Source organism: Fundulus heteroclitus, chromosome 7 (genome assembly GCF_011125445.2).
Source record: "Fundulus heteroclitus isolate FHET01 chromosome 7, MU-UCD_Fhet_4.1, whole genome shotgun sequence".
NCBI classification, from domain to species: Eukaryota; Metazoa; Chordata; class Actinopteri; order Cyprinodontiformes; family Fundulidae; genus Fundulus; species Fundulus heteroclitus.
Window position 1 is genome coordinate 43,994,462 of NC_046367.1, and position 18,701 is coordinate 44,013,162.

Below are 18,701 nucleotides of genomic sequence, written 5' to 3' on the forward strand. Positions count from 1 at the left end.
CTGTTACAGCATTATTCCTATTTCACAGCTAAATCTCATATAGACTTGTAAAAGCACATATTCTCCTGGTTTTGGAATAACTAAAGCATGTTAAAATAGCTATTTTATTAGGAACATCATGGTATTTTATTCAGATTAAAAATATTTAGAGAAAAACTAATAATGATCTGAAACATATTTAAGATGCATCAATTTGTGTGCTTGAAACTATTTTTTTCGTCTGATTCTTTTGTGTGGTCAACCTTCACAGTCCTCAAAAATAATAATCATCATCGTCTTTATTTGTAATTGCAATTTTTAGACATTACATTGAAATCTGGCCCCTGCATTTGACCCATTCCTGAGCAGTGGGCTGCCACTCAGGTACCTGGGGGAGCATTCTGGGACTAAGGGTCTTCCTCTGGGACCCAAAACAACAGACTGGGGGAATTTGAACCTGACATTTTGCAGCCTTCTCAGGACAAAAGCACTTTTCCCTAACCACAAGGCCACCAATCCCCCAAATGATAATAATCATCTTTATTTATCATTGTAATGACATGTGTCCTCTGCATTTAACCCTTCCCTTAGGGAGCACCACTGGGCTGTACCTGGAGAGCATTATGGAGCTAAGGCTCTTGCTCAGGGATCTGAAATAGCAGACTGTGGGATGAAGAACTTGCAGCCTTTCTAGGATGTAAATACCTTCTTCAAAACACACAACTATAACTCCCCACCTGTAAAACTACTACAACTGTAGTGTGCATTTAATAATCAGACTGTAGGTGGGCTATCCATATAAGAGGTTGTTAAGATATATATACACACACATATATATATATATATATATATATATATATATATATATATATATATATATATATATATATATATATATATATATATATATATATTTGGCTTTAAGGTTTTTGGAATATATAATGTTTTACATTTATATTCAGAAATATTTTCCTTCAAAGAGTCCACCTGGGAGGTTCTGTGAGGTTTCTTCAATAACAAAGTCGTGGTGTGCTGCAAAACTTTCAGGTTTTTCTCGTGTTATGTTACACTGAATAACAAACAAAACAAATAAAAATATATTGATGTGTTTATGAATATAAAACGTACTAGACAAAGATGAGATAACTCAGAGGCGGGTCTGCTCACAGACATTATATACGCAGACGCGTCATTGGACGGGTTCTGCCTCTGCTGCGATGCGTCAGAGCATCCGCCATCTTAAATGTGGCAAATCTGCAGTTACTCAGTCACTTAAACAGTATCAGAGGGACTTTAACCACTGAATATATTTTGTATTCGTAGTATTTTTGTTTTTGTAATATTACAAGTTTATTTTCGTGTCCCTTTAGCTTCATTCTCCTGAATTTATTCTCCTAAAGAATAAAAATATTTAAAATATTCTAACCTGGCCCTTTTACTCCAGAAGTAAAATAATTCTGCAAACTGTGACTATTCTGGAAAGGCTCCCTCTTAATTCTCATAATATGACGTCATAACATTACCACTTTTATGTTTTTTTTTTGTTTGTTTTTTTTTACTTTATTTTCCTAGGACTTTTTTTTCTCATATTATTTTACCTCTTTAATACTCCCCCAAAAAGTCTGTTCCTAAAGGTTCACATGTGACACGGTTTTATGAAATAATAAAGACCACAATGTTTAGATTTAACAAATTGATCCTTATATTCATAACACATACACACACACACACAAATATATACACACATACACATATATATATATATATATATATATATATATATATATATATATATATATATATATATATATATATATTCAGGATCCTTCAGATCTAAGATCACAGCAAAAGTCTCCTGAACCAATTTGAACAACTTAAGCTGATGTGATCAACAATGTCATCTCTCCACAGATCACAAATACTCGTACCACAATCTAAGACCAGTTTTCAACCATCAAAGGGTTTGATAATTTTGAGGCCTTTTAATGTTTCCAATAAAAATGTTTTATTGCCAACAGGCAGGTTTTGCTTCCCCGATATAATGTCTAACCCCTGATGGTGGGCATACATCATATTGACACAGGGCACACATGCGTAGTCAGGGAAGTTTTCCCCGATCCGAATGACGAATCGGAACAAGCGTTTAGATGGACGCTGTTCAGAATAAGGGTCGGCTAAATAACCCGTTTAATTCAGAATACAATTTTATTCTGATTGAGCTTCTGATCGGCATGTTTACCTGGGAGATTTTTATTCTCATTTCTTACGCCCATTTAAACATATTAACAGGTGGAAGGCGGGGTCACCAGAGACCACAGGTGGGTAGGGTAGCTAAAAATTGTACTCAGGTAACATATTTTTACTCAAGTAAAAATAAAAAGTAGTCAGCCAAGAAATTACTCAAGTAAGAGTAAAATAGTATTCAGTAAGAGGGTCACTCAAGTACTGAGTAACTAATCATCACAACTGATGATTTAATGTTTAAAAAATATGCAATCAGATAAAATATAAAGTTATCTGCATATTCTTTGTATTTTAAAGACAAACATTTTAAAATATACAAAGAATAACATAAAGAATAACATAACTGCAAAATAACAAATACAAGCAGAAGAAACACAAAGCAATACTTACAGTAGTTAATGTATACTAAACTAGAAATAGATACCAATTGAGTATTTATAGGCTGTTTTTATTATACAAATACTTGTGTTAAATTTGTGCAGACAGTAGAAAATAAACTATGAATCTAAACAGCTTGCTGTTTTTTTAATATAGGAGCTCCAGGACCAGGTTTCTTGTTATGATAGCAGTAAAATCAGTTTTTTATTCCACAGCTGCCTGAAAAGTGTCTGGTTGTCCCTGTGTTCAGGGAGCTGTCAGACTGGCTGGAGGTGAAAATTGGTGGTGATGCAGAATCAGAGGAGCAGACGGACGGGACCCTGAAGACGCTCTGTGTCTCCAGCAGTCTGCAGGAAGATGGACAGAGGACTTGTAAAGTCCACGTTACGGTCAAGGTGAGATTAAAGAAGGAAGCTCAAGTTGTGGAAGAGCTGAAAGGTGGAGATGAAGTCCGTTCCCAGTATTATCAGATTCACTTGAAACTAATTATTCCTCACTGTTATTATTTATTCTTTCCGTTTATTTTAACATTATTCATGTTAGATGTCATCATCTGCAGTTAAAATACCAGCATTTCTTTCTCCTCTCATTTAATGCTGTAAATCAATCACCTCAGTAGTTTCCTCCTGTGTCTCCCAGGCTTCCAGAGGTCCTTTGACTGAAGCCGGTCTGTCCAGAGCGGAGGAATACTGCAAGCTCAGCGGCACCAGGGCCATCATCATGCTGCTCCCTGCCCTCCCTGTCATGGAGTTTTGCAGGAGGAGCAGGACGTCCCTCTGCTCTCCGCTCTGCTTCAGCTCAAACAGCTTCAGCAGATCAACAGCTGGAACAGCCGCTGCCTCTGGTCGTCTTGGTGCCTTTGCACCACGGTGCTGCTGGAGGAAGGTGACTGATGACAGCCGTCCTCCATGTTTCCATCCAGACGTGCAGCCATGGCTCCATGCGTCCATCCTTCCTGCCATGAATTCTAGTGTCTGTCCACACATTGACTGATGATTATATGCCTCCTTCCATCTGTCCCTCCTTCATGCATCCATCCATCCATCCATCCATCCATCCATCCATCCATCCATCCATCCATCCATCCATCCATGTTACCAGCAGTCTCTCACATAGTCACAGTTTTCTTCTCCCTCACAAACTAGAGGAAGTTGATCAGAACCAGAACCGTATGAAGACGTTTTCAGTCGGTGGAACGTTGTTTCAGTTTTTTCTGATGTTCTCTTGTCTATCAGCCCTGATGCTGCTCACTCTGATGGAGGAAGAGCTGATCTCAGAGTACATGCTGCTCTTCATCCCAGACTCAACCAGTGACCTGCAGGGATCCAAGCAGGTAAGACGAATAAAACCCAAAGCTGCTGGAACGTGTCTGAATCGTTGGCTTTCAGTCTTTGGCTGCAGCAAACAGACGTTTTCCACCATGAGGCGGTTTGATCAGTCCTCACATGTTTCCTCACAACATTTCCTCTCCTCTCCATCTGCAGCTGACCCAGGCCGTCCGCTGGCTGCTGGCCCGCTCTCCACCCCCCCTCCCTCTCTCCTGTCAAACCCTGGTGCAGCTCATGGAGGCCAGTCTGAGCCAGGAGTTCTGGCCCAGAGTTTTCTCCAACCTCCAGAACCGGGCGGCCGCACGGCTTCCCTGGCAGGAAGCGGCGCCTGTCGTCCGGCTCTATAACGCCGTCTTGGCTCACGTTGCCCACAGAGTCTCCTCCCAGGACCTCTGCGGCCTGTCGTGGCCCCCCGCCGAGTTCAGTCAGCCGGAGACCCGAGCGTTGGTCCCTCATCTGAGCTGGAACTCTGCGCAGCATCTCTCCTGGCTGCGTGGCGTTATCCTCAGTCTGCTGCTGCCAGAGTGGGAGGAGACACCTGCTGCAGGTAGGAGACCAACCAGGAGGAGAAATGCAGCGAGTCACATCAAGACTGCGCTTATTTAGCTGCTCTTTGCTCTCAGACTGCTGGCCGGATCTCTGCTCCTCCATCTTTGGTTACTCTGCTAAGATCCCAGCTTCACGTCACAGTCAGCCACTCCTCATGTCCCGGCTGGAGAACCTTCTGGAAAGGGTCCGACTTCAGGCTCAACACCCCCGACCCCCCTGATCCAGCCCAGCTGATGGAAACACTGACCTGGAAGAGCCGGGGGTTCAGATTCCCTGGGAGGATGTTGTGCTGATCTTCATGGACCACAAACTGAAAGACTGGCAGCCGCCCGGACCTCCTACCTGTGGAGGTAAAAACCCAAACATGTGGTCCAGAACCTCCTCTCACCTCCTGAAGCTTTTCTTCTAGACAGCCAAACCTTCCTGAGGTCTGTTAAAGAGGATCAGTCTCTCCTCAGACCTCCTGAAGGTCATTCAGAGTCGACCATTTTTATAGGAATATATTTTTATGCTTCTTATCTTTGACCTTTGACCCCGTTTACCCACATATGTCCAGCCAGCCGTGCATCTGACCATCCATGCCTCGGTTTTTCCTCTCTGCATCTCTCCTTCCAGCTGCTGAACTGAACATAAAGAAATCAGGAGCTTTAATCAGGATGTATTTTGTGAATGTCCCTTCAGGTCTTCACGTGTCCTAAAATAAACTCTGTTTTCCTCCTTTTTAAAGACGCAGTGACCGAGGACGGCGAGATCCTGGTTTACTTCCCCACAGCTTCTCTGGAGGGTTTCAGACCTCCTGAAGAGTGGACGCAGGCCGTGGAAAAAACCCACAGAGAGAAGCAGCAGCAGGAGAGGGACGGGTGAGGAAGCTGCTCAGATCCACCTCTTTGATACCAGAGATGTTTCCAGCAGCTTCAGGGTTTGTAAAAGAGATCAAAGCGAGGCTGAAGGGCTCATTTTTTGCTCCAAACAGCCTCTCCTTAATTTAGTCAGATTTTAATTAATTTATTAAAGTTTGTTAAATATGCATTTTTACAGAAAGCGTGACCCAAATCTGGTTCTCACTGCTGAGAATTGATAAATATATTTATTTATGTCAGTTTCTATTGAGCCCAAAAGAATAATCAGAAACTTGTTTCAGGTTTTCCTGCAGAAATCTGACTGCTTTAATTTTTTAATGAAAATATTACAAGTTTATTTTGTAGTTGATCAGGTAGGAACAATAAAATAAATTTTCTGGGTTCTCGAGTGCTTCATAAAGTTTGGACCTCCTGCTGATGATGAAACAGAGAAATGACTTTCCTCCAGACTTTAATTATTCTCTTCTTCTGCATTTAAAGTGTAAATATTGACTTGATTAAAGAACCCAGACTCTTTATTTTCCTCCCTGTTTCCCCTCAGAGCGACTCAGGCTCCCTGCGCGCCGCCTCCTGCTCCGTCTCCAAGACAGAGGTTGTTCCAGAGCTCGGTGGAGGCCCCCGGGGCCCCGAGGCCCCGTCTGGACGTCACTCACAGCCCCTCAGCAGAGGAGCTGCTGGCCCACAAGGTCCTGCAGAGCTTGGAGGAAGAACAGGCTGAGAGCAAGAGGTAGAGATCAGTAAAATCTGCTGACTGCACTGCAGAAAGGCAACTAAAAGGAAAGTTTTCTGGAAATGAGGGAATTTGTCCTTGATTTGAGCAGCAAGTTTAAATGATCTGCCAGTGGAATAAGATATTTGCTCCTAAAAGAGGAACAACTCATCTCCATCGTCTTATTTCAGGTGCAGTTTATCTAATTATCTTATTTTAAAGGTCAAAATACTCATTCCATTGGCAGATAATCTTATTTAGCTGTTGAAATCAAGGAAAAATAAATTAATTTCAAGAACATTTTACTGACTTTTAGATCCTTTTTGCAGTGAGTGTCGGTTCCTCTGCAAACGGACCTCAGATCTTTCTGCAGGTTTCACTTCTGATGTTTTTCTGTTTTAATGGAAATGAGGAGAAAATCCTCCAGAGATGAAAGATCTCAGTCAGGAGTTCACAGAAAGACCTTCGTTTTACAGTCATCGTACAAATATAACCTGTAGAAACGCCCCGGACTCCCACAGCACCCCCACCAGATGACCTGTTGGTCTGAACCGGATCAGAACCACCAGATGACCTGTGGGTCTGAGCCGGATCAGAACCACCAGATGACCTGTGGGTCTGATGGATCTGAAGACGCTCTGGTTTCTCCTGCAGCTGGAAGTCGAGCTTTCCACCGTTTTCTGTCTTTAAACAAATCCTCAGAGAGAAAATGAAGATTATCTGAACAACAGAACCTTCCAGGGAGGTTCTGTTTGGGTTAGAAGAGTTTGGATCTTCTCTGTGGCAGACGGAGGTCGGAGCGATCTCTGCATGAAGCTGTTCAGTACAGAGGTCCGTTGGGTCTCATAAACCTCCTCCTGGGGCTTTTATTTGATCAGATTCTCAAAGAAGTGGATTTGTATCCTAAGTCAGAACCAAGATGGTTCTGACTTCTCAGAGCTGCATCTGGATCAGGTGAAGGGGACAGGCAGGAATCTGAGATAAAAACCCGTTTAGAGGTTTGAGTTTCTGTCCTGCAGCTGTGATAAAGTTTCCAGAACGGTTCTCCAAGGTTCTGGTACCACGTTAACGCTCCGTCTGTGCAGGAGCTTGGAGCAGCTGAGGCGCTGGCTGGACGGCGACCCGTTGGACCATCTGTCCACTCCGCTCTTCATGCCGTCCTCCACCCTGCTGTCCTCACCGACCACCATGAAGGTTGCTCCTTCAGGCCGGACCGAAGACGCTGCTGCAGCCACGCAGGTCTCCTCTCCTCCTCACCACTCCTTTCTTACCTTCAGTTCTTCTTCTTCTGGGCTTATTCTGTTAGTTCTGGTCTTCTTGTCCTCCCAGAGGCCTGAGCTGGATCAGCGTGTGGACGGGCCTTCCTGGTCCAAAGCGCCTCCGGTACCGCTGGCTCGGAGGCTGCAGGACCTGGAGCGTCAGATCCTGGCGAGCAGAGAGGAGGAGCTGGCCTGCAGGCTGAAGCTGAGCGGGCTGCTGAGCATCGTGGACGACTGAAGAGGTTCTAGATGGACCGCTTGCTTCTGGGCTCCATCATGGCTTTAGTTTTTATCATCAGCTGAAATAAAATCAGGATTTTTAGGAATATGGGCTTAAATGTTTTGTTTGGGTTTGTTCCTTTTTAGAGTCGTTACAGTCGGGTTTGTTTCTTTTATTGGACTCAGATGTTAAATTAATGTGTTGAAGTCCTTTTATTTTCCATTGGGCTCAGATATTAAAGAGATATTTTCATGTTAAACTTCAGTTTCTGTTTATTGGATCCATAAAGAGGTCATGTGACTCGTTTTATCTAAGGGGGTTAAACTGCTGTCACAGGAACAGAAGCAGAGATCATCAGTGTGGTTCTGGAGGGTCCAGTTCTTGAGCTACACAGCATCAATGACTGAAGGAATGTCAGGATTTTACTTTCTTTGTCTCCTGTCTCCCTGATTATATCTTTAAAACTTCTTCCCTTATGAGGTTTCAGTGGAAACTGTAAGTTAGAAAACTCCATCAGAGACTTAAGTCCTTAAAACAGTGGCTTCTTCTCCTGATTAGAGAAAACTGAAGGAACTTGTACAGCAGAAGTTCCTCCAACCTCAAAATAAAGAACCAAACTGGTCAATGAGTCTAAAAGCCTCCATGAGTTATCAGTCTGAATAAGAATAAATAAAAAACTGAACAGAACTTTTCTTCTTTTGTGGTTTAAAGAACAACATAGTTGGGCTGAAAAATTATTTTTACTCCTGAGAATAAAAATGTTTTCATGATCTTATGGGAACTAGATTAGTTTTTTTTAAAAGAAAAAGTGTTATTATTTTATTCCATAGATATTATTTTTTTTATATAAGTTAAAAATCTACCAAATTTATGACCATTTAATATCTTTTATCAGCTCATTAGAACAGGAACAGATTCTTGTAGATCTGGACTGGATTCAGCAGAACTGAACATCTGTAGAAGTTGATAAGAATCAACTTCTGCATCCAGAATGACTGGATGCAGCATCTTAGCCATCATCATCATCATCATCATCATCATCCAGGAAATATCTGATCCCTGAAACCTCATTTCCTCTAATTCTCCATCTTCATGGTCTTCCAACAGCACCAATGCATCCACCGTGCAGCTTTATGCACGACTGTTTAATTGCTGCTCTGGCACATCTGTGAAGGGTCCATTACTGCTGAACGCTACATCCAGGTTCTGGAGCAACATCTGCTGCCATCCAAGCAACGTCTTTTTCAGGGACGTCCTGCTTATTTCAGCCAGACAACGTTGATCCACAGTCTGCTCCTGTTACAACAGCGTGGCTTCGTAGAGAAAGAGTCCAGGTTCTAGACGGTTCTGCAGTCCAGACCCGTCTCCTGTTGACAATGTGTGGCTCATCATGAAGCACAAAATACAACAACAGAGACGCCCGACTGTTGAGACACTGAAGTTGTCCATCAAGCAGGAATGGGAAAGATTTCCTCCTAAAAGCTTCAACAATCAGTGTCCTCAGCTCCCAGAAGCTTATTGGCTGTTAAAAGGAAAAGTGAAGCAACACCGTGGTAAACAGAACCTGTTCAGCTTTTAGGAACGTGTTGCAGGGCTCAGATGAAAAATAGTTGTATAAAAGAACAATAGACTTAGACAACTTTATTGTCATTTTGTATGGACAGAGTGCATACGGAACAAAATTTCGTTGCATACAGCATATGACAGTGTAAGGGATTACAGGTGGAATAGGCAGCATTACAGCATAAAGTGCAGCACTGATCAGAATGTAGTTTATCAGTTTGAACATTAAATATCTTGTTTTTGTAGCATATTCAACATAAACTGAACAGAAATTGCAAATCATATTTAATTTCTTTTTACATTTTAAACATTGTCCAACTTCACTGGAACTGAATTTATATTTTTAATAACTGGACCAGCATCTCTGTTAATAAAGTTATTTATTCTCCTCATAAGGTATTTATACTAGAATCCACTGATTTACCACAGAATCAGCTCTGAATTATAGACCACAGTACATCATTCTTCCATCAGCGATGTCCTCCATAAAGCTAAATATTTTCTTCAGAAGAACCAAAAATCAGGGATTAAAACTACATGTTGACACATTTTAACATTTACTTTCCTAAAAACTGTTCATGGAAAAAAATCACAGTAAAAAAACAGAAAATGATTCTCAGTAAAAACAATCAAACTGGATCAACTCTGGGTTTCTCCCCAACTCTACGGCTCCTTTCAGGACCGCTTCCTGGGGTCTAAGAGGACACAGGACTTTATACTGATGTCCAAACTGATCAGTGATGAACTGACGGAGCATCTGGCTCTCAGCAAAGCCCCCCACTAACACAATAAACCCAATGTTGGAGTTTCTATTTAATACATAGTTTAGACCCTCTACAATGTTCTGCAGACTGTGATCAAAGAAGGACCTCAGTTTGTCTCTGGAGATTTTGATGACTCCATCCTCCCAGGAAGCTCCTTCCACTGAAGCAAATAACGTTTCAATGTCTTTCTCTCTCTGAGCTCGTTCTCTCAGGGAATCTGGACAGCTGATCTGAACATCTGCATCTAGATGTTTGACACGGTTAAATTCAAACATCATTTTCCGAACCTCACTGGGGAAGATTTGTTTATATTCTCTCCAGACTCCATCAGAGAATATTCCTCTGAGGAACTCCTTGAATTTTTCCTCTCCCAGATACAGTCCAAATTCATTGTCCAGCATCTTCAAGGCTCCTCCTTCCAGGACTTCATGAACAGTGACGCCAAAATAAGTTTGATCTTTAGACAAACAGGAAGAGAATAAAACAGAATAAAGAAGAAATCTCAGAAAACAACCTATTTCACATTCAAACTCACATCCAGCAAACATTAATCTAAAAGTTTACATCAATCCTCATTTATCTGGATTCTTAGTGTGAACAAAGATTTTAAAGCTCGTCTGTCAATAAACATTTAAATAACCGTGTTTAACATTTACCTCCACAGTCGACAACAAGGTACCGTTTCCTGTCTGGGTTTCTGGTCTCCAGCAGAACTTTGGTTCCTCCTGGTTCCTTCTTAAAGTGAACTGCCTCCTGATCTTGGTTCTGGGTCTCCAGCAGAACTCTGGTTTCTCCTGGTTCTGGACCTCTTGCTGGATCTGTTCAAACACAGAAACCTCACTGAGCTGCAGGATGAAACATGTTCAGTGTTTTCAGCTTCAGGCTCAGCTGGAGGTTTTTAGGTCGGTTTATTTCTCACCATTTCTGTCACCAGAGTCTGTGATGCTGGAAAACTATGGAGAAGTTTCCAGATCAGTGACTCTGAGTCAAAGCAGCTCCATCAGAACAACCTTAGAAGGTGAACTAATGCAGTAAAAATGGACAGGGATAGTTTTTCTGTCTGAGTGACGCGTCTTTGACAGATATTGGAGGAAAAGATGCTGAAGGTGTCATGATTCAGTGTTAGAGGAGGTGATGCTACGTCTGATAATAAAGCCCTGAGGCCTGAGATAAGGCTCCATTTAAAAAATGTCATTTAACCAGAAACATTTAATTTCTCTGAAGTCATGAGACTCAGGGAGAGATTGGAGTTGATGAAGAAACAAAACTCAAATGTTTGCTGAAATGTAGAAGAATAAGACCTGAGTAATCATGAATAAAAACAGGAGAAATGTACAAAGAATGTAGTACAGAGGTAGTATTTACAGATATGCTCTTAATATTAAACATCTTAGAAAAATTTGAAAAAGTTGCAGAAAATAATAAATAAACATTCATGATGTGATGACATCTCTCGTCTTTTAATTGCTTCACAGTTTCCAGACTAGTGCGTAAAAATAGAGAAAAAGACTAATTGTAATGTTCGTGTATTTGAATAAACTGAATAATAAAATGCTTTATCCAGATCTCCAGGAGTTAAATGTTGTCCTTTCAGCAGGTCTCAAACTGCTGCATCTCTGCTGACACCTTTTGCTCTTTGGTGTTTCCATCGTCTCCTGACTGATGCATCCTGGCAGAAAACTCTTTTCTCCTCTGAGACGGAGATCTAAGGAGCTCTTTAAGCTTTAAAAACCAAGCTGCAGGTGTTTTCAGCTTCACCAGGATGAAAAGTAGGAGATGAAACATCTGGCAGGGCTTTTCATCTCCTCAGCAGCAGCATTGACAGTCACATCCTTTTTATTCCAGAACCATCAGCAGGAAGTGGATCGTTCCTCACATCCAGCTGAGGCCGTTTGTCTTCAGACTCAAACAGGAACTCAGGACCATTAATCCATCTGCTGAGCTCCAAGAAGTCCTCCGCTCTCATCCCTCCTGATGCCTCATCTGCTGGATGGTCTTTAGAGCTCACATCTCTCCTCTGGTCCGCTGGTGCAGCTTCTCTGATGATGGACGCTCTGCTAGCAGCAAAGCTATGAACCTCTTTGCTTCACTGCAGATGTATTTCAGGACGGAGGTGCTGTCAGTCCAGAAAACAGAGGTCTCAGGGTTCAGATGTAACTCTCCATGAAGCAGTTGGTCCATGAGAACAGAGAGGACAGCTGCAGTGAGCTCCAGACCAGGGATGGTCGTCTGCTTGGAGCAACTCTGGTCTTTCCCAGGAGGAATGTGAGGCCATCATGATGCTCAGTTTGTGATTTAAACAGGAAACTGTAGCTTGTCCCACCTGGCTGGCATCAGAGAAGTGGAGGAGCTGCTAGAACAGGACAAAAGGCTTTAGGCTTCTTGCAACAATCCACTTTAAACTCTGATCTCCTCTCCAGATCATCCAGCTGGTCCATGGTCTGGAGAAATGATGGAGAACAGCATCATCAGCCCAGGTTTCTCCTGCAGAGCTCTTGTAGCAGCAGTTTGGCAGCGATGATGAAGGGAGCAAAAATCCCAGGAGATCAGTGAGCTGACAGGATTCCCCTTCTTCTATGGAGCGCTCTGGAAGAGAGCTTCTGGATCTGAATGCATCACTTTGAGGGAATCACTGCAGTCCAAGAGCCGCTGCACTGGAAGCTCATCTCCATCCATCTCCAACGTTTCCTTTGCTCTGTTGTCTGAGATGTTTGCAGCGCTGCACGGCTGTTACTGAGCCGCCTGGAGAGCCTGAATCCTCCTTTACTGCAGAGAGCTTTAAAATCCTGAATAAATGTTACTGCTTCCTCTTCCTCAGAGGTTTTAAACCATCATCCAGATAAAAATCCTGCTGGATCGTACCGACCCCTTCAGCTGGAAACTGCTGGGATTTGTCTCCTGCTGGTTTTCTTCCTGCATAATCTGCAGAGCTCAGAGAGGACACGGCTCCAGACAGATGGACTTTATCAGATATTCTTTGGGAATCAGTGAAGTGTCGCCATTAGGCCACCAGAGGAAGTGAAGGAAGTTTCTCTGTTTCTCTGGAACATGGACCTGGTGAAACATCTACCAGAACTGCAATGGACTCTTGTCTAAAGCTAGAAGAAGTCCCACAGCTGAGATGGTCCGGTCCTTTAACAGCTGCTGGTTCAGAGAAATCCCTTTAAATGTTGCAGCTCAATCAGAAACAACCAGTTTGTCTTCTCTGGGTGATAAACACCACGGTGGGGTAGATACCAGACTTTTCCTCCACCGTCCATTCAGGGATCATCAGGAACAGTTTCAGCAGATCCATCACAGATCAGGTCCTCCATTAATGAGATGTAATCCTTCTTGAAGCTCTTCTTCTCAAACTTTCTCTTCCAGCCTTGAAGACGTTGCTCTGCAGTCCAGAGGTTCACTGGTTAGATGCAGTTTTCAGCTTTAAAGGGGAAGTCAGTCCAATAATGTCCATCAGTTCATTGTTCTGGATTGTTCATAATATTCAGAAACTTGATTTCTTCTCTGGACATTTCAATCTGCTCTTGTGATGTTTTTTCATTGAAGTCATGATGGTATTGTTCAGTCAATGTTGTTTACAGATGCTCAGCAGAAATCCTGGTAGCAGTGGCAGCAGGGCAGCCTGTCTGGTTCCTCTCACTCTGAAGTGGACCATTGATGACCCGTCCAGCTCTGGTCCAGACTGCATCTGGTGTCGCTTTGACCAATCAGCTCAGGACCTTCTGCTGAATGTCCCTTCTTTCCCTGAATGGATCTGATGGATCAGAACCAGCAGGTCCAGATTAATGTGCAGAACATGGAGAGCTACACATTATCAATCTGGGTTGCCAGGTCAGCTATGATCAGGGATTGGTCCATGAAGGAACAAAGCAAAATGCAGAGCAATGGTCTCAGATCTGTCAGAGCATCTTCCATTTCCAGATCAGAGACTACAAAGAGAGAAGCAACCAGGAAGGTTTGTTACAGATTTACTGAAAAGTGACGCAGCAGATAAATGTTGATTCAGGGAAGCAGAATGCAGAGGCTGTCAGAAGAAAGGACACGTTGGAAAAGCTTGTTGTTCCCGACCAGAGAGGCAACAAGACAAGCCAGCAGACTGGACCAGACATCTAGAGGCCTCATCAGAAGTGGTTCCAGTCCAGAAAGAGGACAACGATGGATCACAGGGGATGGACACAAGGACACATGAACATGTTCAGGACATCCACCGTCCTCCAGAGAAGCTGACAGCTCTACGTGTCAAGATGAAAGAAGGGAAGTTCTGCAAAGAAAAACTCTGTTCCAGACTTTGTGAATCAGAACCAAACATTAACTTTAGTGTTGAACTGTTCACTGGAAAAACTGGAAAAGGAAACATTTGTCCTGAATGTGGAGCAGAAACTGAGAGCAACATTAACGAGTGATTGGGTTCCTTGTTCCAACCGAGATGCTACTTGTCTGATCAAGTGTTATGCCGAAAAGTGCAATAAAACCGTGAGAGCCGACGTGAGTTTTGAAACTGCAAAGCTTTTTAAGCGGAAGATAAAACGTGCACAGCACCGCGTTCATAGACCAATGTGATGCATTCACGAGCGTCAGAAAGCTATGGTGCATTCAGGAGCATGGGGCATTTCAAACTTACAGGGAAAGAGGCATAAAACGGAATAGAACTTAACTCATACAATAATGTATTTATCTAGAAACAGCGTGGGCTTTCTTACAATACTGAATGCTCTAAAATTGTATTTCTGATATTTTTTGATTATGCACATCTGCTTTTTATTCTGAAAAACCTATAATATTACATATAATAAAATATAATATTACAGCAGCAAATTATCAAAGTTTTTCAGGGGATGCATTTTGTGTTCGTCTCTAGAATTCTCGCCGATGATATGATATCATGTGTGTGTGATGAGTGCAAGTGAAATTAAACTGAGATAAGAGATTTCGAAAAGAGCGATATGACTGAAATAAATTCAACATGTAAATTCAATTTCAAATTCCAACCCTGTATTTTTTATCATAAAAATTCGACTTTGTTCGTGAAGAAATGTTACAATCGTTTTTAGAACAGAATTGTGAATAATAATAATAAGATGAATAGACCTCACCTAATCTGATGTTTTATGTGGTGCTAGTAATTCAAATTAAACAACTTTTATGCAAATGGAGATTACCTTACCTTGTTAAAACATGATGATAACATCATGTGAAAAAATAATGTTTTAAGAATAATGATAAAAAAGAAATGTTTTTGAAGAATTGATCATTCACATTTTTTGCCTTTTATTGAATTTGAAACATGCACTCTGACTCTATTGTTTAAATAATCACCTGTCTTGAAAGCTTCCAAAATATATCAGGGAGAGTCTATTTTTCAAAATTCTCCCCTCCGGGGCTCGGGCACCGGCATAAGTGCACCCTCCTAATTGATAGTGTGCGGCCTGCTACTTTAAAAAAGTTTGACTGCCCTGCTGATAAACCTTGTTCTGTGAATGTAAGGGTTAATGGGAAGCAGCTGAAGATGGAAGCAGGAGCTGCTGTCTCTGTGGAATCTGAGAGACCGTACAAGAGTAAATTTAAAAGCTGAACCTGTGAACTAAAACCTTAGAGCCAACAGTCACTGAGGCTGAAAGGTAAACTTACTGTGACTGAGCTGCAGAGGCACTAATCTCACACTGAACCTGCTGCTAGTAGAAGGAAATGGCCCAGCCTTCCTGGGAAGGGACTGGATAAAACAGCTGAAGCTGGATTGGTCTCCTGTAAACGGAGGAACTGAGAGTTTAGAGGAGTTATGGAACAGATACTCAGAGGTATGTGAGCTCTAGACAAGGTCACTGGTTTTTAAGCAGAACTACAAGTGATACCAGGGACCATTACCTAGTTTATAAACCCGGTTCTGTCCCTTATGCCCTTCAGGAAGCTGCTGAAACTCAGTTAATCCAGATGGAGCAGATGGAGTTATAACTCCTGTTGATCACAGTGAACGGGCGACACCCACACTGAAAATTCCTGAAGTGGATCAGTCAGGATCTGTGGGGATTATAAAGAGTCAATCAACCCTCTGCTGGAAGTGGATCAGGATCCTATTCCAGAACCAAAGGATCTATTTACAACCAGCTGGAGGTGAGAACTTCACAAAGTTGGATCTATGACAGGCAGATCAGCAGGTAGAGCTGAACACTACATGGATATTAACACACACAAGGTTGTTCAGTAAACTGACTTCCTGATGGAGTTACAAGAGCTCCTGCCATGTTTCAGGAGTTGATGGACCAGGTTCTTCAGGGTTTAGATGGTGTTCTCTGTTATCTGGATGATAAACTGATCACAGGACGTGACGCCAAAAGCCCCATGAGAAACCTGGAAGAGGCGTTAGAGGTTAAAGAAGCTCAACCTGAGGGTTAAAGCAGGAAAATGTGCGTTATTCCAGCCTAGTGTCTCATAGCTGGACATGTTACTGATGCAGAGGGAATTCACCCAATGACAGGGAAATGAAGCCATAGCTGAAGCAGCTGGACCTACAACTATCGCAGAAAATATTCTGCAAACAAAAGTGGAACAAAATTCCTCCTCAGAGATTTAAAAGATTTATTCCCAGAAAATAAAAAAGGTTTTTGAGTCGAGACTATTATTAGATTTAGGAGGAAATTAACTTTTTACACACATATTGGTTTGGATATCTTTATATTATTTAAATGATATGTTGACTTATTATTTGTATTTATTCAGTTTATCGATCATAAATTGATTGATGCTCTGAAACATTTAGAACAAAAATGTAACAAAAACTTAAATATTAACAGAAGTTATCAGCATCAACAGGATCAAACAGATCATTAATAATTCATAACAAAGCTTGTTTTATGGTGAATGTTTGTATGACAGACTTTATAGATCCAGACAGTACCGTTACAGCTGGTACCAGCGCCTGCTGGTTCTGGAGGTTGATCCTGGGAGGTTCTGCTGTGGTTCTGTGTGATGAAGCCATCAGGTGGAGGCTTCAAACACCAGGCCAAAGCTGCTGCTGATTCCAGAGCAAACACCAGTTTGTCTTTAGTGTCTTCTCCTACAAGACCTGCCTGGAGGAGAAATAAAAAGTCTGATTCTTCTGAACATTTCAGAGCTGCTGGACTCTTAAAATCATGATGTTACCAGAACAGCAGCTTCTGTTATGATCCGTTTAGTAACATCCTTCAAGCTGTCAGGAACAGTCAGCACCCAGGTGAAGTCAGAGGCTGAGATCTCTCCTCCTGCTGAATGGTGTTTGATGGTTTTCAGAGCATCGTCCTTCAGGAACCTCAGAACTTCTGTGAAAACCTCCAGGAGCCCCATTACCATGTTATTGGCTGCATATTTACCATCACGCCAGCTGGCCTGTGAATAGATTCATTTTTCAGGTCAGTTTGTCAGATTACTGATGGTAAACTACTGCAGTCTTAAAGCCGGTCCAAACAGAAACTGTTATTTTGTTCCTTCAGGTTTTTCTGCCTGAATAACAGATTTAAAGACGAACAAACAGATTTTACTGGTTTGAAAAACTGATCAGAGCTGGATTCTCTGTTTTTATCTTTGATTTAAAACACAAAACTAATGTGTTGTAGATAGCTTTATGGTTTTATTAAGTCACATTTATCTATTTATCACATTTATAAAGGAAGTCTCTGCTTTTCCACAATGTTATAAACAGGATAAAATAAAGACAACAGCAAAGAAGTGGGTCTTCAGCAGAGAATGTAAATTTTCCAGGTCTGAGCTCCTCTGATATGGAGAGAAGATCGTTCCATAATTTAGATGCAGGGACCAAGAATAATGCAGAAGGTTAAAGGTCATTTAAACACTGGTTCCTAGTTCATTAATGTGTCTGTTTAGATACCAGAGAAAGTCCTGATTTAATTAAATCAATTATAAACTAAGATTCAATCTAGAGTTTCCTTCTGTGGAGCAAATGGAGGCAACCAGCTTCTTCATGCCTGAATTAACCAGACAGGAAAGATGAAAAATAATAAAATCTAGAAGCAGTGAGCAAACATTCAGACCTCCTCCTGGTTGTCATGTAGAGGCTGGGACTTCCAGCAGCAGCTGAGATGTTGACCTCAGTCCTCTGACCAGAACATGATGTTGACATAAATCTCTGAGTTATTCTGCTTCTTGAAAACATTTGTTGCCTTATTTCCCAGCAGTGACCAAAGGACAAAGTTAATCTGCTTTATTCCTTTAACAATCCTGGAAAACCTGGAAAGACCTCCCAGACCATGACCTTTGACCTGTGAAAGTAAGGCCCCAGTAAAAGTGAAACCACTTGGTAAATTAGTATCGACAGGTGAGCAACAGTAAAGGAGCTGTAGTCAGTTAGATGGCAGAGATGTGAAGGAAACAAGGAGGATTGGTCATTTCTGACCTGATCTGGAGAGTTTATCAGCAGCCAGACCTTAATAGCTGCTCAGCTTCACCAGGATGCTTCAATGAGGAAATTATATTCCTCCACAAAGTTGTTACTGATGCCTGAGCTTTGCTCTTGGAGTTCTTCTCTAAACTGAACTTAAATCAGACTGATGAATAGAAATCCTCCCTGAGTTATTAAAATTACTTTGTTTTACTTCTCATGTTCATGAACATGAGGTCAGTCAGCAGAGATGAAACATCAACAACAATAAGTTGTTTTTAATATTTTGTGTCTGTAGACAAATAGAAACATTTCAGGAAAGTTAACAAAAGTGTAAAAACTGCAGCAGCTAAACAGGATCAGTCCAGAAGCTCAGATGATCAAAGCTGTTTAAAAATCCTCATTTAGTCACGATCACAGACCGTCATCTGTCTCTCAATAAATAGATTCAGTTTTAGTGATGAATTCAGATATTTATTA

General features: G+C 41.8%; 1 protein-coding gene and 1 long non-coding RNA gene across 3 annotated transcripts in view; one reads left to right on the forward strand and one right to left on the reverse strand.

Moving 5' to 3' along the window:
• The window catches only part of LOC118563792 (germinal-center associated nuclear protein-like), a 112,266-nt gene extending 104,476 nt beyond the window's left edge, over positions 1–7,790 (forward strand). The window contains exons 4-6 of the mRNA XM_036139725.1: positions 5,880–6,065; positions 7,133–7,286; positions 7,377–7,790. Coding sequence (XP_035995618.1) covers positions 5,880–6,065; positions 7,133–7,286; positions 7,377–7,544 — 508 coding nt within the window. The 3' untranslated portion in view covers positions 7,545–7,790. The remainder of the gene's footprint in view (positions 1–5,879; positions 6,066–7,132; positions 7,287–7,376) is intronic.
• A 2,458-nt stretch (positions 7,791–10,248) lies between these two features.
• LOC118563798 lies at positions 10,249–17,164 on the reverse strand. 2 transcript variants are annotated; one of them, XR_004931444.1, is made up of 4 exons: positions 16,991–17,164; positions 16,746–16,917; positions 10,510–10,671; positions 10,249–10,310 (listed from the first exon to the last, which is right to left on the reverse strand). It is a non-coding gene; the product is annotated as an uncharacterized LOC118563798 (long non-coding RNA). The 2 variants fall into 2 exon arrangements; XR_004931443.1 differs by lacking the exon at positions 10,249–10,310 and having other exon boundaries at positions 10,378–10,671.
• Positions 17,165–18,701: the final 1,537 nt, after the last annotated feature.